This window comes from Electrona antarctica (assembly GCF_951216825.1).
Source record: "Electrona antarctica genome assembly, chromosome: 7".
Classification (NCBI taxonomy): Eukaryota; Metazoa; Chordata; class Actinopteri; order Myctophiformes; family Myctophidae; genus Electrona; species Electrona antarctica.
Window position 1 is genome coordinate 45,825,481 of NC_136812.1, and position 27,500 is coordinate 45,852,980.

General features: G+C 44.9%; 1 protein-coding gene across 1 annotated transcript in view; it reads right to left on the reverse strand.

Annotated features, from left to right (window-relative positions):
* LOC306926090 (uncharacterized protein) overlaps positions 1–27,500 on the reverse strand; it is a 91,732-nt gene that overhangs the window by 63,332 nt on the left and 900 nt on the right. The window contains exon 2 of the mRNA XM_079505348.1: positions 19,783–19,984. Coding sequence (XP_079361474.1) covers positions 19,783–19,984 — 202 coding nt within the window. The remainder of the gene's footprint in view (positions 1–19,782; positions 19,985–27,500) is intronic.

The following is a 27,500-nucleotide window of genomic DNA, read 5'->3' on the forward strand; positions in this document are numbered from 1 at the left end:
AGCATCCGAAATAAAATAAAATGTAAAATGTAATACATGTGATAATGAAAACAAATATACTTTTATTGTGATAGCTACTGTGTACTGTATACTGTACGGTACAGTTTTAATGATATTTATACTTTTATTGTCATAGTTGTGATGCTCAGTGTGAGTTGGGCTGCTCGACAGTGCCACCCAGCTCACCCATCGGTATTGCAGCTGTGCATACATAATGGACATACTGTACATAGACACATAGGGACACACGCGGCCAGTCTTTGGAGCGGCGTGCACCGCTCAAAAAAAAGGAAAGGCGGGTATTTAATTCCACATAAATCAGTGCCCGCCCGGCGCCTTCCTGCCCGCCCCGCCCCCGCCGCGTGTGTTAATGTTATCTCAGTGGAGAGACGATAAAAGGAATCAAACGGAAGCCATGATTAAACATGCGTAATCTTGGGGGAGACGGGGTGTTAAGTTATATGGCCGCTCCACCGGGTCATCAGCACATCCACAGAGGAGCTCCTAATTGAAATAAAGAAGCCATTAAAGGCCATTCAATAAAAGACGGTGTTGAAATTGATCCGGCTGTAAAAAGCCTCGCCGTACCCCGGGGGGAAAGTGGCCGTGCGGCGGGGGGGGAGAGAGAGAGAGAGAGAGAGAGAGAGAGAGAGAGAGACATAGAACTCGGATGTGAGACACAACACTGTCACTCCATTACACCTATGACTGGGCGAAGATACACACTCCGCACGCGCACATGCACATGCACATGCACACACGCACGCACGCACACACACACACACGCACGCACACACACGCACGCGCACACACACACACACACACACACACACACACACACACACACACCAGAAAGGCCCTGGTCCATCGGCCAGCATGGAAGAGCTATGTCTCCAGAGTGCGGCGGCAGGGATGCGGTGTGGTATCGTATTCTCCCCATCGCCTCTAAAGTGGGCCTCCAACAGATAAACCGCGCTAAAGGTTGGACAAGAAGCAATACTCGTCAATCTCTCTCTCCCCCCCAGCCAAGCACCAGTCCGCTGCAGCCTGCAGCCAAGACCTTATGACACGCACGCACGCACGCACACACGCACGCGCATGCACACAGCCCCCAGCAAATATGGTAAACTCTAAAAAATACGGTCCGAGATACTGTGTGACAAGCCCTTGTGATTTATCGTTTGATAATTTATCCCAACAGAGATTCTCCCCACAACCCACCACCTCGTCTCTGTCTCTCTCTCTCTTGCAAAGGTGTGCAACACACACCATCGTTTGCGGCTGTCGTCTGTCTGTCTGTCTGTCTGTCTGTCTGTCTGTCTGTCTGTCTGTCTGTCTGACCGGCTGGCTGTCTGACTGGCTGACTGGCTGACCGGCTGTCTGTCTGACTGTCTGGCTGGCTGTCTGACTGACTGGCTGACCGGCTGTCTGTCTGACTGTCTGGCTGGCTGTCTGACTGGCTGGCTGTCTGACTGGCTGGCTGGCTGGCTGGCTGGCTGGCTGGCTGGCTGTCTGTCTGACTGGCTGGCTGGCTGTCTGACTGGCTGGTTGGCCGGCTGGCTGTCTGACTGGCTGGCTGGTTGTCTGACCGGCTGGCTGGCACTGCTTTTTCTTTTAACTTTCAATTCTCCTAAGCATCCGTGCTTCACAGCCCCCGGGGCTATTGCCTTTCTCAATCTGTCCCTGGAGAGCCAGGAGTTATGGTCCCTGTCCATTGAGGAGAAAGGGATGTTATTCCCCTGTCAGCCCCCCACCCCACACACACACCACACACCCCACAGACACCCCACACACACACCCCACCCTGACCCACACCCCACCCCACACCCCACCCCACAGACACCCCACACACACACACACACCACACACACCCCACACACACACCACACACCCCCCACCCCACAGACACCCCACACATCCCACCCCACACACCCCACACACACACCACACACCCCACACACACCCCACCCCACACACACCACACACCCCATACACACCACACACCACACACCCCAAAACCACACACACCCCAGACACACCCCACATACACACCACACAACACACACCACACACCCCAAAACCACACACCCCCCAGACACACACCACCACCATCCTCTGTCTGGCCTGATCTACAGCCCGACCTACCCTGCCCCCATGCCCCCCCCACCCCAATCCAACCTGCTCTACCTGACTTCCCCTCCCCTGACTTTGCTCCACCTCTCCGTAACTTGCGCGCACGCGAGTGTGTGTGTGTGTGTGTGTGTGTGTGTGTGTGTGTGTATGCGTGCATGGTACAGTAGCTGGTGTTGTTTAAGAGTATACTGTATAGGTGTTCTGTTCTGAAGACAACACACACACACACACACACACACACACACACACACACACACACACACACACACACACACACACACACACACACACACACACACACACACACACACACACACACACACACACACACAATGTGCACAATGTATTTCTATTGATCCCATGCATTCTCTCTCCTGTAGATCTCAACTATCAGTAAAAAAACAGCATATTACCAAAGTTCAGTTTTCAGGATTTTTGGGGAGGGGGATTTGGGGGGAGGGGGCCGCTGAGCTCCATGTATGCCTAGATTAGAGCAGAGAGTGGCAGGGTTAAAGACGGGAGGCCACCGCCTGCTGATGTCTGTCTGTGATGATGAGCGCTACGGGACACGTCTGGGACCTCCGTGTCACATGGAGCACGTCCCCAGAGAGGACACACGTCCTGGGAGCATGTTGACTGGCAGACTGCTGCCTATAGGCCCGCATGCACACTCACTGCTGCTTGTCCCTGCTTGTCCCTGCTTGTCCCTGCTTGTTCCTGCTTGTCCCTGCTTGTCCCTGCTTGTCCCTGCTTGTCCCTGCTTGTTCCTGCTTGTCCCTGCTTGTTCCTGCTTGTCCCTGCTTGTCCCTGCTTGTTCCTGCTTGTCCCTGCTTGTTCCTGCTTGTCCCTGCTTGTTCCTGCTTGTCCCTGCTTGTTCCTGCTTGTCCCTGCTTGTTCCTGCTTGTCCCTGCTTGTCCCTGCTTGTCCCAAAATCAGTGGTGGAAATAGTACTCACATGTTTTACTTACGTAAAAGTATCAATACTGCAATGTAGAAATACTCAACAACAAATTAATTCAAAATATACTTAAAATATGTAAAAGTACAAAAGTATCAGCAATAAAATGTATTTAAGTATCAAAAGTATAAAGTACTCATTATGCAGAATGTCCCATGCATTTCAAGTTTGCAAATGTATAAAAATCTATAGCCATATAGATTCTACAAGCTCATGTTTTGTAATAATAATCAAAATGTACAAAGTAACTAAAGTTGTCAAATAATTGTAGTGGAGTAAAAGTAGGCTACAATATTTGGAGTAGAAGTAAAAGTACTGAAAATTGGACATACTCAAGTAAAGTACAAATACCTCAAAATTGTAATTAAATTCAGTACTTAAGTAAATGTATTTCCACCACTGCGCAAAATGAGTTTGTGCATATGTTGGCAGGTTGCAGTCATTAGTCAGACAAACCCGTGCTGCGGGTTAAAAAGCCACCCGTGCTGTGGACTGCGGGTTAAAAAGCCACCCGTGCTGTGGACTGCGGGTTAAAAAGCCACCCGTGCTGTGGACTGCGGGTTAAAAAGCCACCCGTGCTGCGGACTGCGGGTTAAAAAGCCACCTGTGCTGTGGGTTAAAATGCCCACGTTAAAAGTCACCCGTGGGCCATGGCTCCCGACATGCGTGGCGGGTGAAAACTAATCCGTGCTGCGGGTAATCACCCGTGGCTTGCTGTGAGGTCGGGTGTGGGGAGGGTGTTTGTTGCACTCCTCCAAATGATTATGAGTATTTGAGTATAAACTGGTCATTGTGATTAAAACCACTTAAAGGTACATTCAGTGATTTCACTTAATTCAACTATCACTTATTTTTTCTTATTTTTTGGATAATCCTCCCTACTATAAAGTGTGCTGACCATATAAGGAGTTCCTCCCTGTCCCCAGTGAGCCCCTGGGGTAAAAAAACCCTAGTTTCGGTTTGGGCTTTGGGTGGCAAAGCTTTCATCCAATCAGGATGAGAGGTGCCTTCCTCCAATCATGATCGAGTGTGGCTGGCATTGGTGCGCGTGCTGTTGGTCTGTTGTACTTCCCCCACTGTAGAGCGTGTGCATGTGCACATCTTGTTACCGGGTGGACCGGGCTTTTTTCCAAATGACCCAAATCACTGAATGCTCCTTTAAAGGGATATTTCACTTTATATTTCATCGTCTACTCAGGCTTATGTGAACACCCCGTTATTTAAGTTGCTTGTTGCTTGTCCCGCCCCATTCCAATACAAACCCATTGTAACTTCAACCTCCATTTTACTTACTTTCAGTTACTTTTTTTGTGGATCCTTTATCTTTTCTTTTCCCCCCCAAAAAATATATTGAAAATAAATGAAAAAAAGCAATGAATAAAAAAACACGCCCCGCTCACGTATTAGGATGGCAGTAGGCTACGTATGAGTCACCAAAACCAAGGACGGGTGTTTTCGATGAATCTAACATGGTTAAAATGGAGGTTGAAGTTACAATGGGTTTGTCTAGGAAGAGAGTGGAGCAGCTAAAATTTATATCAAATATCTAAATACTGAATGGAGCAACTTAAAAACTGCCCGGGGTGTTCACAATTAAGACTGAGTAGACGATGGAATTACCCAATTGTATATTTTTGAAAGTGAAATATCCTTTTAATCCCTCTAGACCAGAGATGGCTCTGTACTTGGACCAAATCTGTCACCAAATCGCTTGGCCTATAATTATTATTTTGGGTAATATTTCCCCCCCAGAATATGCTGTATGGGGTTCAAATGGTTAAAACTACCGGGGAAGAAATGGAGGCAAGCTCCTGTCTGGAAGGTCCAGGCAGGACTCTGTCCAAGCCAAGCAGTGGAAAAAAGTATTCACAGTTTTTACTTGGAGTATAAAATATCAATACTGCAATGTAGAAATACGGAATTCAAAATGTACTTGAGTAAAAGTACAAAAGTAGGCTATTGGTATAAAAATTTACCCAAAAGTAGAAAGGCTACTCATTATGCAAGATGTCCAATTCCACAAGTTTTCAAATTCATTGTTATGTATGAAAATCTTCAAAATTGCTGAAATGTATATAAAGCTGATTAATGTTACTAGTAGGTTTTTAGTACAAGTAAAAGAGTGAAAGTGCATATTTGGCATCAAATTACCAAAAGCAGAAGTAAAAAACATTCAAAAATAGCAGAAGCTCACAAATTAAGTGGGATATTATGTAAAATGAGTACTTTTTTTTTTTACCTTTGGCACATCCACATATCAATGCCATTGCCAATACTTTTGTACTTTTACTTGAGTAAAAATAGTTATTTTCACTATTTTTACACAAACACCATTGTCCAGCGCCGTATACAATGTGGTTTAAGTGGTTAATCAATTCACTGATAGGCAGCATATTATATTTTTAGGAATAATCGAGAAATGAGAAAACAATCGATAATGGCAGCTCTACTTAGCAGAGAGAAAGAAAGAAAGAAAGAAAGAAAGAAAGAAAGAAAGAAAGAAAGAAAGAAAGAAAGAAAGAAAGAATGAAAGAAAGATGGCCAGACTGTTTGGGAGTATTCATCGCCAGGTGCATTTCCATAAAGGCCTGACACTTGGTACGCTCAGCCATGCTAAAGACAAACACCACGGTGCTTTAGTCAAAACCCTGAGACTGGAGAGAGAGAGAGAGAGAGAGAGAGAGAGAGAGAGAGAGAGAGAGAGAGAGAGAGAGAGGTTCTCCCTGGGTGGAGGAATAAATAAATAAGTAGATAAATAGATGAATAACACATTAAGGCCCGAGACCCATTCATTATACAAACGTCTTCAAAATCCTAACTGTTTTCTGAGAAATAAAAAATGTTTCTATACCAGTGGTTCTCAAACTTTTTCATGTCAAGGAGCCCCAAAACTGGCCGCGGACCCCCCATCTCAAAATATTTTGTTCCAGGGATCCCCCAACAGAAGCAAAGATTTGAGTTAAAAATGTAAAAAAAAGAAAAAGAAAAAGAAGAAAGAAAGGCCTATAGATTTGCACACATTTTCATAAAAATAAATAAAAATAGTAGATATACAATATATCTGCTAATTCTGCTATTTTCTGTGAATAGCCCAAGGTATAAAATATGTTAAAGTGGTTCAAATAAAATAAATATGAGCCCATGCAGATGCGTTCCCGGGTTGAATGTGATAACCCAGAGGAATGGGAGTCGGCGCGGCGTGCCCATCCATCATGTATTCCATTACCGACGCGCCAGCTCGCCTGTTATGTATAATGCAGTCAGCCTCCATAAGCAGATACAAATTCAACTTTTTTTCCCCTACACGCCCCCACGCCGCAATTTGTTATAGCTGACAACGGCATGACTCGTGCGCCTGTTGTTTCTTTGAATTATGAATAGATTTCCCCTCTTTTTTTTTTCTTTGCCAGTCTCTTCGCTTTCTCCGCGGCAAGCAGGCCCAGGCAGGCATCGCGGTGTTGTTATCGGTGTTGCCAGATTCTGTGGGCAGAATAAGCCAACAAGGGCTAAGGAAACAAGCCCAAAAGAAGCGACTAAGTTGAGCACGTTAGACCTATATTACTTATACTCATCTACTTGAAAATAGCCGATCTACAAACTTAAAACACGTCACGATGTGACACGTTGTGAGCTTGTAGATTTGCTATTTTCAAAAAGCCTTGAAATAAAATGTGGAATATTTGGAAGATTTTTAATGCACTTGTGGCAGGGGTTAGGGACGAATGTCATGACAATATTTGAGAACCATTGCAGGTTTAAATACATAGGCCTACAAAAAATCATTTGGAGGCGAGCCCAAATAAGCAACTACACTTTAGAAACAAGCACCTCAAATAAACGGTCCCCTAGGCCTAGTGTAGGTACCCTCACAAAAAACATGCAGTAATCCTGCCTCCCCCTGGTCAGCCTGATGACGGAACTGGTTGGAATAACGTGTTCCTTCCACGCGCTACGTCCAACTGAGGGAACTCCCCCCTGTTAGGTGAAAAGAAGCGGCTTGGACTCCTCATGCATAGACGGCAGCATGAGGTCAGTCCGTTGCTCTCCCCAGGTTGGCAGAGGGAGTGTATCGCCCTGGATTACATTAGATAATTGACACTGGGTTGCAAAACCGAGGGATAAAGATTTAGATAAAAAAAAATCATAATAATGCAACCCGCAACTACCAATATTTGCAAGCGACTTTACAGAAAAAGAAGCCCAAAGTGGCTTATAATAGGCAGATGTGGCAACACTTTTTGTTATGCAGAGCGGCCGCGCGCATATAGCGGCGTGTTCCTGAGGCGCCTGCGAAGCGGCTGACTGCGTCTGCATAAACAGTGGCACTTAAAGCACCTTAAGAACAGGCAAATGGGCTCCATCTTTCATGTTCTCCATTTGCTCATTGGCCGTGATGAATACAGAATGCCAGCGTGCGTATTGTTGAGCAGCAGCTAGCGCGGGCGGCAGAGGAAACGCGGCGGTTTGGAGCGTTTCAAATGATCCGAGGGCCTTTTTCAGATTGCTCACGACGAGAAAGCGAGCGGCGTTGAGAGGGGAAAAGTGCTGAAAGAAAAAAAACTGACAACTTAAGACTTAATTTCTCCATCAGAAAAAAAAAAGTGCCGTTTCTGTTCCTCGTTTGGCCCGTGACGCTGCAACAAGCCGCAAATAAAACGCGTCTGTCACTCATGAGAGAGAGAGAGAGGGAGAAAGAGTGAGATACACAGCGGTGGTGGTGGTGGCGGAGAGAGAGAGGCTTTGAAAGGGAATACGCGCGAGAGAAAGAGAGCGCGAGAAAGACGATGAAAATCATATGCATTAACAAATACGGAAGGACAGAAGGGTTGAGAGAAACTTTTAGAGTGAGTGCAAACTCAAAGGAATGAGAGAGAGAGGGAGACAGTGAGTGGCTGAGAGAGAGAGAGGGAAATCCAAGCAGGAGGGTGAAATGGGGAATGTAAATAGCCGGCAAACCAATAGCACATTTTGACCACAGCCTGTTTGTTTGGGTATTTACACTGTGAGGCTACAATCAAGTCCTCAAAGCGCTCAAGTCCTCATGACAGGGGCCCAATTCAGGGCCGCGGAGTCCCTTAACAACACGCACGCACATGCAGCACGCACGCACATGCAGCACACGCACGCACGCACGCACGCACGCACGCACGCACGCACGCACGCACGCACGCACGCACGCACGCACGCACGCACGCACGCACGCACGCACGCACGCACGCACGCACGCACGCACGCACGCACGCACGCACGCACGCACGCACGCACGCACGCACGCACGCACGCACGCACGCACGCACGCACACACACACACACACACACACACACACACACACACACACACACACACACACACACACACACACACACACACACACACACACACACACACACACACACACACACACACACACACACACACACACACACACACACACACACACACACACACACACACACACACACACACACAGAGAACACTCAAGGTTGCATCCACTTATTTGTCAATCACTCCAAGACGGGGCAGGGGAGATGCATCACATTTTGATCACGCTTAAGAGAGAAAGAGAGAGAGAGAGAGAGAGAAAGAGAGAGAGAGAGAGAGAGAGAGAGAGAGAGAGAGAGAATAAGACAAAGAGAGAAAGAGAGAGAGAATGCATGAGTCAAAGAGAGAAAGCGCGCAAGACAGAGAGAGAGAGAGAGAGAGAGAGAGAGAGAGAGAGAGAGAGACAAGAGAGAGGGCGGAGGAAGTGGAACTCGTGAGTTGGCTGAACTTTCGGGGCCTGTTTGGTTTGAGCAGATGTAGAATTAGTACACATCAGTTTGCATCAGGGAGACGATGAACACTCCTTCACTCTCGCTCTCTCTTTCTCTCTCTCTCTCTCAGACACACACACACACACACACACACACACACACGACACACACACACACACACACACACACACACACACACACACACACACACACACACACACACACACACACACACACACACACACACAAAGACGCACGCGCGTGCGCCTCTCTCACCCGCGGTGTCTGTTGACTCTGCTCGGGATAATTATCAATGTGATGTCAATTCCCACGGCAACTACTTTTTCTTCTCCTTCTTGAACCCTGAACGTCTGATGTCTCTCTGGACGACCGCTCCGTTCGCCAGCTGCTCCAACCATAAGAGTCTAATTGAAAACACCGTCCCGTTTTATAACACCAATGTTTCGGAAACAAACCCCGCCTCAGTTCAGCGCTCAGTCAACGTGTTGAGTTAAGTGTATATATATACTCTGTTGGTGCTAGCGGCGCCAAAAGTTCTGATCTGCAAGTTCTACAACACATCACGGAAGTTGTATAATATTCCCCCCCATGACCTTGTCAAACACAATAAACTGATAATCAAACGGCCGGAACTGTGCATCAGCCTGCCTGTGTATACAGTATGTGTGTGTATACACAAAGCAATTACATAGTAATACGTTTTAGTTTATAACATTTTGTATGGATATTATTTTGTTAACGCCTGTGCAAATATTGTACATTGTAACAATTATTATTTATCAGATTTCCATTAACCCATTTCGGCCTGAGGCCAATTCTACAAATAATGTCTCCAAACTCTCCGCAGTGTGTTGTCCCAAATGGGCCGCCGTAGTGTTTACAAAGGGGACTTTGACGAAATCTTGTCTCCCGACCCTTCTGGAGGTGCCCAACTCACAACACTGTGAAAGGTTTTGAGTCATTATGAACGATAAAAAAAAAAAAGCGATTTACAGCAAAACCCCACCGCTAACGCTCTGAGCTGCAGTGTACTCGGGTGGAGTTATGCTGTACCACTTTCTCATTCACATATTTCGTCACATGTCAATCCAAAGCTACACTGCCAAGGAAGTATTCTGTGTTGTGTGTTTTCAGTGTTTACGCTAGATGGCGGTCTTCGCTAACCTATAAGTCACTGTTTGACTCTCACTGAAGCAGGAAGCATAAGGAAATCACGTAATCTTAAAAAAACAGATGCCGTCCGCTCCCACTCATGTACACAAGAAGAACCTTGAACCCACGTTACTGGATTATACAGTCCGTATCTCTTCTGCGTATAAGCCACGTGGTATTTTCAACTATTGAACCATGGACGCTTTGACAAAACTAAATAAAGAAAGAAAGATGGGGGGGGGGGGGGGGGGGGGTCAATCGTACTGGATATACATATCCTGTAACTACTTGAAAATGGCGGGCAGGGGCTGAATTATTGATTTATTTACCCCGGCAGTCAATGAGTTAAGGTATGAAAAAGCCTATATAGTCCGTAATTCTCCTTAAATGCCTGTGCACATATACTGTACTTTATAATTATTATTATTCATCAGAGAGAGATTTCCATTAAGGGCTTTGAGTACTTTTCCATTGGTTAATGCAGTTTGACACGCAGCAGCAGGAATATGGCCAGCTGTACCTCGCAGACTTCAATGAGCTAATCGTAGAAGCTTAGGCTCGCTAAAACACATCATTAATGGATCGGAAAAAATGGATTCATGACTCAAGCAAAGCATGGTGGCTTCTTTCAAACTCTGGGAGGTTGGAAAAAAATACACCTTCCACTAGAGCAGTGGTTTTCAACCAGTGGGCTAAATGATGGAGAGTTGGTAACCAAATGGACCCCTATAGATCTTTAACTCTTGAGAGCATAAAGTGAAACCAAATGGACCCTTACGGGTCCATTTGGTTTAATTTTATGCTCTCAAGAGTTGCATTAGGCCTACGTAATTTACAAGAAGTCTACACAATTAGAGAATGTAGAAGAATTGTTATTTTGGTCAACATGTGCGTGTTATCTCTCCTAATGGTACCAACATCAATACAGCATGGAATTGTGGACAAAATCCCAACCAACGACAACAAAATATTCTACGTTTGGGTCTGAGAGGCTAAATGTCATCAAACGGTGGTCCGTGGCTCAAATGGCGAGCAAGTAATGGGCCTTGAGATGAAAAAGGTTGAAAACCACTGCAGAGCATTTTGTTTGGCTCAGGTCATCCTCTGTAAATGTTTTCATCCACAGCACCCACTGAAATTACATTGTTACGACGACATTGTGGGCTTGTAGATCTGCTATTTTCAGCATGCAAGCAAGTGAAAAATCAGGCATTATACGACAAGGCATGCATGCACCGCCAACATAAAGTACATTTAGCCGACTAAAATCGTCTAATATTCAGTCGACCGTCCGAGACTAAAACTAAAACATTTCAGATGACTGAAACTAAATGACATTTTTATTCAAAAGACAATGGGCCTGATTCACTAAGGTGTTACACCCATATTTTGCGTGTAAAGTAATTTTTCAAACTTCCCACGTTACTAGTCTAGAATAAGGCATTCTAATGACATACAGCAAGCTTTGGTCCCATGCAAGTTTGCATCCGAGCAGACTTGAGAAAGAGTGGCTCTCGCCCCTCACTCAGTGCCGTCTCTAGGGGGGCATTGGGGGGCATTGCCAACTCCAGATTGGACTTTGTGCCCCTCCAGTCCAGATTGGTACCTACCCTACCAATATTTTAATGTTTTACAAATGTTAAATCAATAAGTTCTTCATGATTATTGTAAATATATACATGTTCAAATTAATTGAATAGTTAATAGAAATGCAAGGTAATATATGCAGAAGACATTATAATGCTCAACATATTTGTATTTGTTTGTTTGTTGTTGCTGCTGCTGCATAATTATAGCCTACTTGTAGCCTTTTTCAACGCATCACTTTGTTAATAGGCGAGTATTTGTTATACATAAAAAAGTATGCCCTCCTGCTCCATTTGTGCCTGGAGACGGCACTGCCCTCACTGACAAAAAAGATTACAGAATAAGTTTAGAAAATTCCTTTACACCCAAAATGTGGATGTAAAACAAAATCAAAATCTGCTGTCAAACTCAACAGTGGTATGAGCACCGTGATGAGTCATGATCAGGTTGATGTGACGCCGGTGGGACGTCCACTCCAGATACACACACAGCACAGACACACTCTGCACCTCTGAACCGCACGGTTCTGCTTTACAGTTCACCGCCGTGCCAAGATGCTGTCATGTCTTATGGGGATTTTTGGGCTTTCTATCTTTGGAACAGGAGGTGAGTGGTGGGTGCACGCTTGTGTGCCTGCATGCATGCATGCGGCGTGTGTGTGTGTGTGTGTGTGTGTGTGTGTGTGTGTGTGTGTGTGCACACACACACACACACTGTGGTGTGTCCTGCGACGTGTCAATGAATCACACTAAACGTGCGTGACAAGCAGTGGTGAGATGGGTCATGGAGCAGGGGGGGTAGTGTGAGACGTGTGTGTGTGTGTGTGTGTGTGTGTGCGCGAGCGCGTGTGTGTTCTGTGTGTAATCTGCAGAGATGCATGCGATGGACCGCTGCACCACTTTAGTGGGGAGGCCCCTAATTGCGAGTGATGCTGAGGAACACATGTGTGTGAGAGAGAGAGAGAGAGAGAGAGAGAGAGAGAGAGAGAGAGAGAGAGAGAGAGAGAGAGAGAGAGAGAGAGAGAGAGAGAGGGGGGAGACAGGGAAGGAAACAGGAGTCAGATGTCGCTGAGCATGCAGAGACACATGTTCAGTACAATGTTATACTGGCAGGGTGTAGTAGGAACCTGTCTGCTAGTGCTGTATAGTCCAGTCCACCTAAAGACAGTCCAAGGGGGGAGTTCCGAGTCAAGACCGAGTGTGTGGGAGGGGGTCGAGTCCGAGTGAGACCGACGACAGGAGGCGAGACTGAGTCGAGACCAGATTGGGTTTTTTCTTCCTTATCTGATACAGAAAACAATATTGAGCTGAAACACTGCTATTGCATTTTACTGACTTTGAAAAAGCTATACCTAACAAGACGACATGGCTCTCTGATAATGTCAATGCGAGTGGGCTCCTCATAATGTGGGTATAATCAACACATTTCATTGCGTTGTTGTGACTTGTGACTCGCGTGGACTCGGTTGGGGGAAGAGTCCCAAGTCCCTTTGGTCCGAGTCCGAGAGGAGACCAAATGAAAATGTGGTCTCGGGACCGAGACCTATAGAACAGTGGTTTCCAAAGTGGGGTCCTTGAGGGAGTTCAAGGGGTTCCCCAGCTAAATGATAGTTTGGAACCAAATGGACCCTTATGGGTCTGTAACTCTGAGAGTGTACAAATGGAACAACATTTTGGCTCCATTTATACACTCTCCGATATATAAATTGGGGGTCCCACAGATAGAAATGCCATTAAATGGGGGTCCGTAGACTAATGCATGTCAAACGGGGGGTTGAGACCGGTAAAAATCTTCTCTTATGGGGGGTCCCTGGAATATCTTTCCAAATGGGGGTCCGCGGGCTAATTAGTGTCAATTTGGGGGTCCTTGACATGAAAAAGTTTGGGAACCACTGCTATAAAAGAAGATAGAAAGCTAGAATATGAGGGAGCAATTTGTTAAGAAATGGACGCCCTTCGCGCGCCCCTTCCCCCTCTTTCCTTTTCTTTACTTTATTATTTTTATTCTATTTTATTTATTTATTTATTTTCTTTCATGTCTGTTGAATTACTCGATCAAGATGTTGTCTTTCATGTTTACATTTCTTCATTATTATTGTTGTTAGTATTATTTATGATTATTATTTTTCAAATGTGTTACTTTCTATGTTGCTGCTGTCTCCTTGGGGAGACAATTTTGTATTGAAGAACTGAATGATGATATATGATGCATATGTATAAAATGTATTGTCTACCCCGGCAATGACAATAAAAAACAATAAGTTGAAAAAAAGAAAGCTAGAATATGGAGATAGGCGAGGTTTCTGCCCCGACAGCAACGAACATGCCGGGTCTGGCGCCGTCGACCTGTCGTCGAGTCCTGCGGGAACACTTAGCAGCCCTCTTGCCGTTTAACGCATCAGCACCGACACACAGAGCGGCGTTGTGTGTGCGTCTTCGCTCTGAGGGCGGTGGTGGTGGTGGTGGTGGGAGGGTGGACGGGCGGGTGGGTGGAGGGGGTGGGCTTTAACAATGTGGAGAGACGGCAGCGCGGTCACATGAGCGACCCCTGTGTGCCACGTTATTGTCCAGGAGCGTGGCCTGGCCTTCAGCTCGCTCGCCCCATTGTGTCGGGGCCCATCTCATCAGGAATGCCACACACAGGCACGCACGCACACATATAGGCACGCATGCACGCCCACACACACACACACACACACACACACACGAGTCACACAGCCCATTCCATTCAAATTCTACTCCCTCTTTTTATTCGTCCATTTGCACTTGTCCTTCTCTCCCTGCTTTATAATCTATTCTAGAGTTTATGCATTGCATTTGTTCTTTTCATTTTCCCCGTCTCCCCATTGGTTCGTCCACATCGCGACCTTGCACATAGATACGTAGGAGAACGGTTCAGAGCAACAAGACTCGTCTGTCTTTATTTTTTTATTTCATTTTTTTGCTGCTCTTTGTGTTTGTTTGATGGATTGATTGAATACTTGAATTAACAGTTTGCAAAAAAATAATGCTAAAAGGCCAACACAAAAAGCCACGAGGGCTCGTTTCCATTGTGGTCCTGCGTGTGTGTTGTTGTGTTCAATTCATCAAGACATTATCAAGTCATAAAATGCCATGCAAGAGACGGTGGGGATAATTGAAAAGCCCACCCACCCCATCTAGAGACCAACAGGGTCAAGGGGATACAAGGCCCTCTCAGCACGCACTAGCAGGCAGAGATACTGAGTTATTATGTTTCCCCACAGGCTATCAGAATGCTAAATGACAGTGATGAGTGAATGAATGGCAGCAACTCTCTGTACTCTCCACTTTCTTTGACTGATATTCTTGCCCTGCATGCGTGTTTATTGTTCATTGGGTGTTTTTTTAGGTCTTTTTTTTATCATGTTTTTGTGATCATCGTGTTTTGTTGTATCGGCGTTTTCCGAGCGTATATGTTTTTCCACATGCGTGTACCTAAACAGTGCATCTAAGTGACAATGAGGTGAATCTGAATCAATACTAGGAGCATTAGAGAGAGAGAGAGAGAGAGAGAGAGAGAGAGAGAGACTGACTGACTGACTGACTGACTGACTGACTGACTGACTGACTGACTGACTGACTGACTGACTGACTGACTGACTGACTGACTGACTGTGTGTGTGTGTGTGTGTGTGTGTGTGTGTGTGTGGATGTATGTGTGGGTGTGGATGTCTGTCTGTGTGTGTGTGTGTGTGTGTGTGTGTGTGTGTGTGTGTGTGTGTGTGTGTGTGTGCTAGTGTGTGCTAGTGTGTGTGTGTGTGTAATGATGTAAGGCAGCATCATGCAAATCACCTAGCAGGAGAAACGTTGTAAATCATGAGCCAGGAGGAGCCGACACGCAGAGCAATCACACACACACACACACACACACACACACACACACACACACACACACACACACACACACACACACACACACACACACACACACACACACACACACACACACACACACACACACACACACACACACACACACACACACACACACACACACACACACTCACAAAGAGGCACGTGTATATAGTGTGAATGTTCATTATTATAGTCATATATAAGCCGTGACTTACAATGTGATAAATACATGACTCTACCAGTATTATGTTGCATACAGCTGTGTGTGATACAGTAATTAACTGCTGCATTATGGTCGTTCTCTCTCTACAAGGAGACAAACTGTTGCCACGGACGTTCACACACAGTAGGTAGATGAAGTACGGCCATGTTTGAGCGGTGCCTCCGCTCCAATACGCAGCTATGTGTGTATGTCCGTCCGTCTGTATGTCTGTCTCTGTATCTGTATGTCTGTCTCTGTGTCTGTATGTATGTATGTCTCTGTATATGTATGTCTGTCTCTGTGTCTGTATGTATGTCTGTCTCTGTGTCTGTATGTATGTATGTCTGTCTCTGTGTCTGTATGTATGTCTGTCTCTGTGTCTGTATGTATGTCTGTCTGTCTCTGTGTCTGTATGTATGTCTGTCTCTGTGTCTGTATGTATGTATGTCTGTCTCTGTATCTGTATGTCTGTCTCTGTGTCTGTATGTATGTATGTCTGTCTCTGTATCTGTATGTCTGTCTCTGTGTCTGTATGTATGTATGTCTGTCTCTGTGTCTGTATGTATGTCTGTCTGTCTCTGTGTCTGTATGTATGTCTGTCTCTGTGTCTGTATGTATGTCTGTCTCTGTGTCTGTATGTATGTATGTCTGTCTCTGTGTCTGTATGTATGTCTGTCTCTGTGTCTGTATGTATGTCTGTCTGTCTCTGTGTCTGTATGTCTGTCTGTCTCTGTGTCTGTATGTATGTCTGTCTGTCTCTGTGTCTGTATGTATGTCTGTCTCTGTGTCTGTATGTATGTATGTCTGTCTCTGTGTCTGTATGTATGTCTGTCTCTGTGTCTGTATGTATGTCTGTCTGTCTCTGTGTCTGTATGTATGTCTGTCTCTGTGTCTGTATGTATGTCTGTCTCTGTGTCTGTATGTATGTCTGTCTCTGTGTCTGTATGTATGTCTGCCTCTGTGTCTGTATGTATGTCTGTCTCTGTGTCTGTATGTCTGTCTGTCTGTCTCTGTGTCTGTATGTATGTCTGTCTCTGTGTCTGTATGTCTGTCTGTCTCTGTGTCTGTATGTCTGTCTGTCTGTGTCTGTATGTATGTCTGTCTCTGTATATGTATGTCTGTCTCTGTGTCTGTATGTATGTCATCTGAAGGACCCCACTTTGAGAACCTGTGAACTACATATATATATACACACACACACACACATATATTTTCTTACATATCTTGTGTCACACCAACAAGTGTTGAATGTACACAATGTACACAAACAATCCTCCCGTCCGAATTATATTGTAATATTTTTGGCCTGAGAATGGGGCCATGCAGAGAAAAGGGGTGCACTACTCCGTCAACTGTACAGTGGAGGTATATAAGCTCTAGAGGTCCGACGACATGCGTTTCCAATTGTGGGGTTGATTGGATGTTGTGTTCACGATATATGAAGAAAAAAAAGTGGAATATCAAAAAGCTGTTTGACCCTCATTGTCACCAGATCATGTGTAGCTCATTTGGTGAAGACTGCTGGTTTAAACCCCTGTGGATCAAAGTGAAATCATGTTTGGCTCCGCGTCCTGCAGAGGCCCCGCAATATGGAATTCCATGTTTGGGGTCGATCGGACAAAGTGTGTATGTAAAAAATAGGCCCCTCCCTCCCGCAAACTTTGTAAACCAATCATTGCCGTCGTAACCGTGGGATAATGTGTAGCCATTTCTATATAGGTTACAGTAGGAGGAGAGCAGTGTTGATTGTGTTGACTAAAACTACGATGAAAAATGTTTGTTGACTCCCTTTTTTCACTGACAAAAACTAAATTATAACTAAGCTACGATCACTAAAAGTATGACTATAATATAATAATATAATATAATAATAATAATATTATAAAATATAATATATTGACATATTCGTCAGAACAGATTATCAGCGTTCCAGGCTCTATATAGCATTCAAAGATTGTGAAATAATTGTCTAGCTATGCTGCCTACGCAAGACTATAGTCTCCTGCAGGAGACTTGGCTCAGATCGGAACACATTTGATGTGTGACACTAGGAACCCGTTGCGACCGCATTCCCTTGCCGACATCGAACCCACGACCTTCCGCGTGGAAGGCACGTGCTCTAACCACTACACTAGGGCAGCCCCAAATAAGACAGAAAAAGAAAAACATAATTGAGTCAAATCCACTATGTGGTGAATTGTGCAAAGCAATTACAGATATGTGATTGAGTCATTTCCTTCTATTTGACTATTTGGTTGGCTTTGAAATGACGGTGTCTGCTACTGCTGTGGTTCTGTTCGTGGTCAAGGGCACACTTGGAAATCTTAAAAGCGTCCGTGGCCCACCCATCTGACCACCAGTGTTCATTTTGACAACAGCTTTTGATTTAGTTTTAGTCATAGTCTTTTGAATAAAATGTCATTTAGCTTTAGTGCCTTAGGGCCTTGGTGGCATCGTAACTTTACACTTGGTTGAAACGTGAAATGCTATAAATAGCCGATCTACAACCTCACAACATGTCGTAATGTAGATCGTGCTGTAGGTCTTTTTGTTCTACTGGATCTCTTCTTCCCTTACATTTTAGTCTAGTTTTTTATTTTCTGCTGGAATTTTAGTCATCATAGCTTAGTTTTTATTTAGATTGAAAAAAGGTAGTTGAGGTAGGTAGTATGATTTGAGTGAAAATTCCCTTTTTAATCTAGATATAAAAGCTTTTTTTTTTCTAGAGCAGTGAGTGCATAGCGCAGCAATACGTTATTTTTCATATTCAACACGCATCTTGCGTTTTAGAGCCATAAAACACACAGCATCACACAGATAAATTCCAACAAAAGTTCCAACCGAGACTGAGGGAAGTTAAATTGAATTTAAAAGTATTCAACCCGATGACATTCAGAATCCTCCAGTCCAAACTGCCACTTTTTCCAAGCGTGGAAGTGTTGACAAGACAAGGTTACAGGTGCCAGGCGTATTAACCCATTTAGACCTGAGGACGCATCTGTGTCATATTATAGCTTTAAACCCATTTTGGGCGGGAACCCCTTTTGGTGTTTTAACTAAGCATTATGTTATACTTTAGCTATTGAAAAATAGCAGATCTACAAGCTCATAGCGCGCTACCGAGTGGCGCGCTATGAACTTGTAGGTCTGCTATTTTTGAAAAATCGTAAAAATGCGGCACAAATCTTTGAATATATATATTCTTTCAAAGCGAACGTTTTTTTTATTTCGACGTCAGGCCTGAATGGGTTAAAAGAATGGAGACATGTGGAGGGGGGAAAATACACACGCCAGTCTAAATATTTCTCTCATTCAGACATGTTATGTAAAAAAAGTCTCACAGTTCCACATGCGTAGTTGTTCTTTTGGCAGTGGCATGCAGCGAGCGAGGTCTTTTCCACACGACTCGTTCCATGTCACACCAGTCAAGGTGACACGGAGAGAGCGCGACATGTTTGTCAAGGTCCATTTTCATCCGTCACTTATTACAGCAGGGATGGGCAACTGGCGGCCCCGGGGGCCACATGCGGCCCCCACCTTCACTTAAATGCGGCCCCTTAATATTCTAATTAATATTAGAATACTATTATTAATTTCAGCTGTTACAATTCCAAACATGCAAGCATGACCCGCTTTAATTACTTTAATTACTATGTGTCTATGTATGTGTAACTTAATGACCCAATGTCCAATGCATTTGTATTTACTTTATAAAGTTAACATAACTATAACTAAATGCATTTGAAATTAAATAAAAAGGTTACTTTTCAGAATTCCAATTCAAAAATAGCATTATTACCCTTATTATTATTATTATATTAACCTGCTCCCAATGAGTATAGGTTGGTGATTTCCTCCGCCATCGGTGTATGAACACCGATGTTCCTGTGTGTGTGTGTGTGTGTGTGTGTGTGTGTGTGTGTGTGTGTGTGTGTGTGTGTGTGTGTGTGTGTGTGTGTGTGTGTGTGTGTGTGTGTGTGAATGGGTGAATGCAATGCACGATCATTGTAAGGCGCCTTGAATAAAGGCGCTATATACAGTAAGTGCATCATTTACCATTTAATGGGTTAAATGGACAGACAGACAGACAGCGCACCCACCTCTGGACATGTGCTCCTGGTCCTCTGTGTGTGTGGGCTGGTAGTAGGTGGTGCAGGTGGAGGTGGTGTTTGGGGTGGAGGTGGACAGCGAGCAGGCCTCATCGTCCTCTTCCCCCTGCAGGGCGCCCGGCGGCAGAGGGCAGCCGGCCGGACGCCCCGAGCCACTGGTGACCGAGCTGGACGGCCGAGAGCTGGCACAGTTCTGTACCGACACACGCACACGCACACACACACACACACACACACACACACACACACACACACACACACACACAAAGTTAAAAACCCATTTTTCTCGGAATTGAGGCTCAGTTTGAGGTGTACAGAACCTCGACTTTTTATTTAAATTTTTATCCCACAATTTTGCAACCCATTTTTTCACCCAGTGTCAATTATCTAATGTAATCCTGGGTGCAACACTTCCTCTGCCAACCTGGAGAGGGCAGCGCTCGGGTGTAAGCTATTTTCAGTATTCAATCAATTGTAAAATCTGCCATTACGACGCCATCAAGGCCCACCAAAATATTATTTTTTTGTCGACAAAACTAAAACTTTTCAGATCGACTGAAATATAACCAAAACTAAATTGAAGACTATAACTGTCAAAATCAACACTGTCACAATATGAAAGTCAGAAACTGTAACCAAATGGACCCATAAGGTCCACAATTAATTAACACTGTGGACTACAGTCGCTATGAGTTACATTAACATTATAAGAGAGCTGTCTGGTTAAGTAACGGAGCGCAGCTGAACATTTGTTTCAGATAAAGATTTATGTACCAATCAAATGAGAAACAAAAATATATATATATATCTGGTCTCGGTCTTGACTCGGACTTGTCTTGTTGGAGAAACATTGGATTTCATGTACCTTTTTTTTTGGTTTTTAAGTGTAGGCTACAGTTCTTCATGGGATTTGTAATACTTGGTAGAGTATATAACAGAAGTTTTGTGATAAATGCTGTTAAGTCTTATTGGGTGTCGGAAACAGTGTGTGAGAGTCCCAACTGTACTATACAGTAGCATGCAGAGAGAGAGAGAGAGAGAGAGAGAGAGAGGGAGGAAGAGAGAGCGAGAGACATGTAACACATGACACAATGTACACATGCAAACGTGCAGCAAGCACACACACACACACACACACACACACACACACACACACACACACACACACACACACACACACACACACACACACACACACACACACACACACACACACACACACACACACACACACACACACACACACACACACACACACACACACATCCCCAAGCACGGGCTTCCTATATCTTGTCAAAACTTGAATTAAGATCAAAAAACTAATCCGCTTCCAATTTATATCTATATTTCAGCGGTGTCAGGGGCACAGGAACTCTCCAGTATGGAAGGGGGGGACGGGGGACGGGGGACCGTTTTTTATTTGGGCCCCTCCACTGACAGCTTTATTTCACAAAGCAATCTGGCTGTGTATGTACAAGTACGAGGTCACCCGGGGTCAACCAGGCACTCCGTATCAAACAGGCGGGTTACATTGCTGCTCACGGCATGTGTGTGTGTGTGTTGTGTGTGCGTGCGTGTGTACACGTGTGTGCGTGCGTGTGTGATAAAGGTGCAGAGCACATGTGTGAAAGAGTACGTTTGTATGTAAGCGCATGTTGTGTGTTTATATGGTCTCTGCCATGAGGGGGGGGGGGGGGGGACCTCGTTATGTCCAGAACTGTTACTTTTCGGGATTCAAATTCAAAAGCATCAAAAGTAGCAGATCTGCAAGTAAGCAAGTAAGTGGTAAAAGGTGCATTTATACTGTATAGCGCCTTTATCCAAGGCGCTTTACATAGATTGTGCATTACATTCACCTACAGTTGGAGGCCATCGATATTGTCCTTTTCTTTTTGCTGAGGTTTGCGTGATCTGCGCAAAAGGACAGTTAACCCATTTTGGGCGGGAACCCCTTTTGGTGTTTTAAACATTATGTTATAATTTAGCTATTGAAAAATAGCAGATCTACAATCTCATAGCTACGAGCTTGTAGGTCTGCTATTTTTGAAAAATCGTGAAAATATTTATTTCAGAAAACTGGAGGATTTAGAAGGATTTTTTAAAATTTGGAGGTCAGGCCTAAATGGGTCAAATGATAAGGGACAATATCGGTGGCACCCAACTGTACATTCACCTATTCACACACACCATTCACACACCAATGGTGGAGGAAACCGCATGCAAGGCACCAACTGCACATCGGGAGCAATTAGGGGGTTCAGAGTCTTGCTCAAGGACACTTCGACTAACTCTATGGGAGCCCGGGATCGAACTACCTGCTCATTCCTGGCTTCTCTCCTGCTGTGCGGATGTGCGTCGGTGCTGCTGCTGCCTCCCTGCCTCGCTTGCTGCTAACCTGTTGCTCATGAAGTTTTGCAAATCCCACCGCCTCCCCAGCATCCACCTGTAGGCTCTGTTTCTAGATCCCCCTGCATTTGGGTCTCAATTCATTCCCTGTAATTCTATTTGGCTTATAACTTAACTAAAACGTTAATGTTGCAGGGAATTCATATAGGGACAGAGCCTTGACGGTGACGCCAATCTATGCTTCATATACTGTATCTATGCTCAATTATGCTCAATAAATATACTGTATATATATATATATATATATATTCTAAATTAATTCTAAGAGTTTCTGACTGAAATGACAAAAAATGTTGGTCGACTACCTATATTTTCAGTTTCTCACTGACAAAAACTAAGCTATGAAGATTAAAATATATTGACATCAACAAATAAAAACTAGACTAAAATGTTAGGGAGAAGAGATCCAGTAGAACTAAAAGAGAAGTCAGTTCATGTTTGGTTGTGCTCTGAAAAGAGCACAAAAATTATTTTTAGTCAACTGAATCAGCTGTAGATTTAGTCGACTAAAACCTTAGGATATTCAGTCGACTAAAACTAGACGAAAATTAAAACATTTCAGGTGACTACAATATGAGCAGGCCCGGATTAACAATGGTACTTACTGGAGCTTAAGCTCCACGGCCCGCAGCTTGCAGGGCCCGGTACGAGACTAGGTACAGCTGTTACCTCTGTCGAAAAATGTAACAACACAGGAACCCCCGCTAGTGTTTTTAGTCGTCCGACAGTTTCTGTAGCAGTTGATTTTCCCCCTATAGTAAGCAGTCGGTTTGGGGGGGCCTCCGACGGCCGTGCGTCGCTTCTTCACTGACAGGGGGGGGGATCGAGTAAGCGATGCCCCCACAACTGCTCAGTGCCTACTGCCTACTGCCCAGTGCCTACTGCCTACTGCCCAGTGCCTACTGCCTACTGCCCACTGCCTACTGCCCAGTGCCCACTGCTCAGTGCCCAGTGCCTACTGTCCACTGCCCACTGCCCAGTGCCTGCTGTGTCTCGTGTGTCAGCGGGCAGCGCAGGCAGTGGTGGATACGCGCGCTGTTGGCGCGGCGGTGCGCTGAACGCATGCATGTTAATTAATTAATTAATTCATTCATTCATTAATTGGCTGAATCTGTAGGGCCTTTTGATTTGGTGAAGCCCCAGGGCCACTGAAAGGGGTTGATCCGTCACTGAATATGACTAAAACTAAACAGAATTGTATTCCAAAGAGTATGACTGGTTGCAGGCTTGCACTGCCAGTACTTGAAAACACTAGTCTATAGGTATGAATGCCTAAAGACACGACTCCATGTTAGAATAGCTATTTTAAATCAAATCCAAAGCAATTTAAACACCAACGACGTTGAAATGTTACACTCCACCTATCTGGTGGTCAACCCCTCAATCGTTCAGAATAAAAATCTCCCATAAAATTCCTCCTATCTCGGACAAGTGCCATTCATCTTGACATGCACGCACGCACGCACGCACGCACGCACGCACGCACGCACGCACGCACGCAAGCACGCACGCAAGCACGCACGCACGCACGCACGCACGCACACACACTTGTATTAGGCCTACTATAGTTGTGAGGACATCAACATTTTAAAGGACAATTTACAATTAAAACATTTATCAGACGCTGTTAGTCCAGAGGGACTTGTACAGTAAGCAGGAAAAACACGAGGTTATAGCAAATGCATAAATCTATTATCATATAGGTAAACCAAGAACCTATCATCCTTCTAAACACTATACAAACTGCCAGGTTGGCTTTGAAAATAGCTGAACAAGTTAACAGATCGGCCATTTTGGTGACACCGCCACACAACTAAGTATGAAACAGTTTCAAAAAAAAAAAAAGCCTAATACAGCTCCCCAAATGATGTTTTTAACAATAAAACGACCCTTTCTCATGTGAGGACTACTAGGGAAATGTCAGAATTTCTGAATTTTATTGAGAGGATCGATGACCCCTTGAGATGCAGCATCTCGTTTTAGAGGGGTCCTATAACATGCCGTAAAAAGGGCTATAGGTAGACCCTCACAATGTCTATTTCACCAAAAAGTACTATGCTTGTGAGGACATATGGCACTCAGAAGTATAGTAAGTACACACACACACACACACACACACACACACACACACACACACACACACACACACACACACACACACACACACACACACACACACACACACACACACACACACACACACACACACACACACACACACACACACACACACACACCTCTCTTATGGCTGCCCCCCTGCCATATTCCGTACGTACCCAATCCCCTGTTTTACAACGAGGGGGATATATATATATATATAGGGGCATGTGCGGTCATCTAGAGCCAAAGCGGTTCTCCTATCAAGCCGAGGGACAGGTAGATACTGTATTTCACACCTCCATTTATTTTTGCACCACGATTTATGGCGCAAAAATAGCATTAGCTAAAAAACATCAACTCTAGAGCGTGACGGCCTGGAAAACCGAAACCGAGAAGGGGGAGGCGGGGGGGAGAAAACGGTAAAAATGAGGGGGGGGGGGGGGGTCTCACAGATAATATGGGTGCCCAATATATCACACTGCTCATCGGGGTTGTGTGGCCCCTAGGGGCCCCCGCCACCACATACACACAACTCGCAATGCACACAAAACATAGACACACACACACACACACACACACACACACACACACACACACACACACACACACACACACACACACACACACACACACACACACACACACACACACGCTAGGCCAATCCCAGTGTTTATCGCCGCTGTCAAGCAGAAACCTCGTATGTCCAAAACTGTTAGGCTACTTTTCAGAAAAAAAGGGAAAAAACGACTTTGTGTTCCAATGCATACAATGTTGTTATCACAAGTTCTTGTTAATAATATGTCAAAATCTGATTTCGGGCAGAGTGAATGGAGGAATAAAAATACAAGTGAATTTAAATATTCTCTATTGCTAGGTATGAACATATTGGTTGTTCAGTTTGACCCACCAGTTTGGAAGATTATATGGCTTATAGAGTAATGTCTTGCAGAAAACAGCGAGTTGAGAAAACAGGCTTGAAAGGTTCACTTCTGTGGACTCTAACATTACACCTAGCTACATGTTTAAGCATTTATTTCATATTTACATGTCGATTTCAGCTGACTGATTTATTTCAGACATGCTCTAGTATGTGAAGAGTCTGCCTGTGCTATTAACTAATTTTGGATAAAAAAAAAAAAACTGGTTCAAATCAAATCTGGTCACAAATATGACACTTTTAACATTGGCCCGGTTGCTAGGCAACGCCTCCGTCACCCCCAGCACCAGGATGTTTGCACACGGCCCACATAGACCTCCAGTCAAAGCAGGATTTTCTATCCGTAGTATCTCTGAAACTACAAGCGCTATGTCCGTGGTTATGATGATCCATCCGAGGTTCGGATGTGATTTTCAATGGCTTTTATGTCCAAATCGGCACACGGAATGGCGTTTCTGGTCAAAACAAGCTAGGATTATTCAACGGCCGATAGCCGGCGCTGTGATGGTCGCGGTCAGGTTTTGTTCTGCACCCAGCGAGCCAGGCCAGCAGGAGAGAGGAGAAATTACCGACCGACTATGTCGGTAAACTAGGTTTTTACTGACTCGTCGCGCATGATTTTTAAATAGTCTTGTAAGTGAAAATAAAGAAACAAATGAACGCTGAAGATGGAGATACAAGGTCTACCCGACCGCAGACGAAAGTTCTACTGGTTCCGGCGTTACTAGGGTGTGCGTGTGTGCGTGTTAGCGCGCGCGCGTGTGTGTGTGTGTGTGTGTGTGTGTGTGTGTGTGTGTGTGCAGGGGTCACAGGGAGGAGATACTCTAGAATCAATCTGCCTCTCTCTCTCATTCCACTCCACACTGACCTGATGGCTCAGCCAGGCTGCATGGTGGCCATAAAGCCTGCCACAGCCCAGGGGACACCGCTTAATGTGATCACTCATAAGGGACCAAACAGGACCATACAGTGTGTGTACATGTGTGTGAGCGTGCGCGCGTGTGCATGTGTGTGAGCGTGTGCGTGTGTGCGTGTGTGTGTGCGTGTGTGTGTGTGTGTGTGTGTGTGTGCGTGTGCTTGTGTGTGTGTACTTCCGAAGTGCACAATCTCGGTTGTGTGATCCTCTCAGAGAAACAAACACACATGCACGCGCGCATGCACACACACACGCATGCACGCACAAACAGGCAATTGCCACTTACACAATTAGGCAACAGACAACAAAAACATGCATGGTATCCAATCCCAACACACAGAAACACACAAAACACTCCTATATACACACAGTGTATGCACACACACACATGCACACACACACGCACACACACAGCAGCAGCAGCAGCGAGCGCCCGGCCAGGTATAAATATGGCGCTGACACTTTAATGTCAGGGGACGACTCGTCCCGGATTAGAAACTTGTAACCCTGCAGTGCTAGAGGCTTGACATTGCCAGGGATGAAGAAGGTGCACCGTAGAGGCAGAGGAGGGCTATTACCCAGCAGTGTTGTGTGTGTGTGTGTGTGTGTGTGTGTGTGTGTGTGTGTGTGTGTGTGTGTGTGATGTATACGGACATCTAACATGGACTGTCAGCCCCATGGGGGGGGGGGGGGGGGGGGTCGGTTGGTTAGACCTAACAGTATTGCTTCGTGGCTACTTTTCATCGGTTGCTGTCGGGGCGGAAAAACCTCTTATCTCCGTATTATAACTTTTGGAGTTGAATTTTTGAGCGTTATAGTTAACGCCCTACTTCAGTGGACTGGTTTTCGACCCCATTTTCACATCAAGGTCCATTATTTATTTGGTATTATAGAGTCACGGACCGCCATTCGATGAGATTGAGCCTCTCAGAGCCCAAAACTTTGAATATCTGCGTTATCGTTTGATGATATTTTGTCCACAATTCCATGCTGTAATGATGCGGTATACCATAGGAGAGATAACAGGCAAACGTTGATAAAAAAAAACAATTCTTCCACATTATAATCTAACTGTGTGTAGACTTCTAATTCAGACCTTTAACAACAATTGGACTCTTGAGAGCGTAAATTGAAACCAAATAATTTTATGCTCACAAGAATTAAAGATCTATAAGGGTCCAAATTCTCCATAACTTAGCTTAGGGGTGGGCAACTGGCGGCCCGGGGGCCACATGCGGCCCCCACCTTCACTTAATGTGGCCCTCAGGTTAATGTCAGAATACTGATATAATATTGGTTTCAGCTGTTACAATTAAATGTTAATTTTGAGGATTCCAATTCAAAAATAGC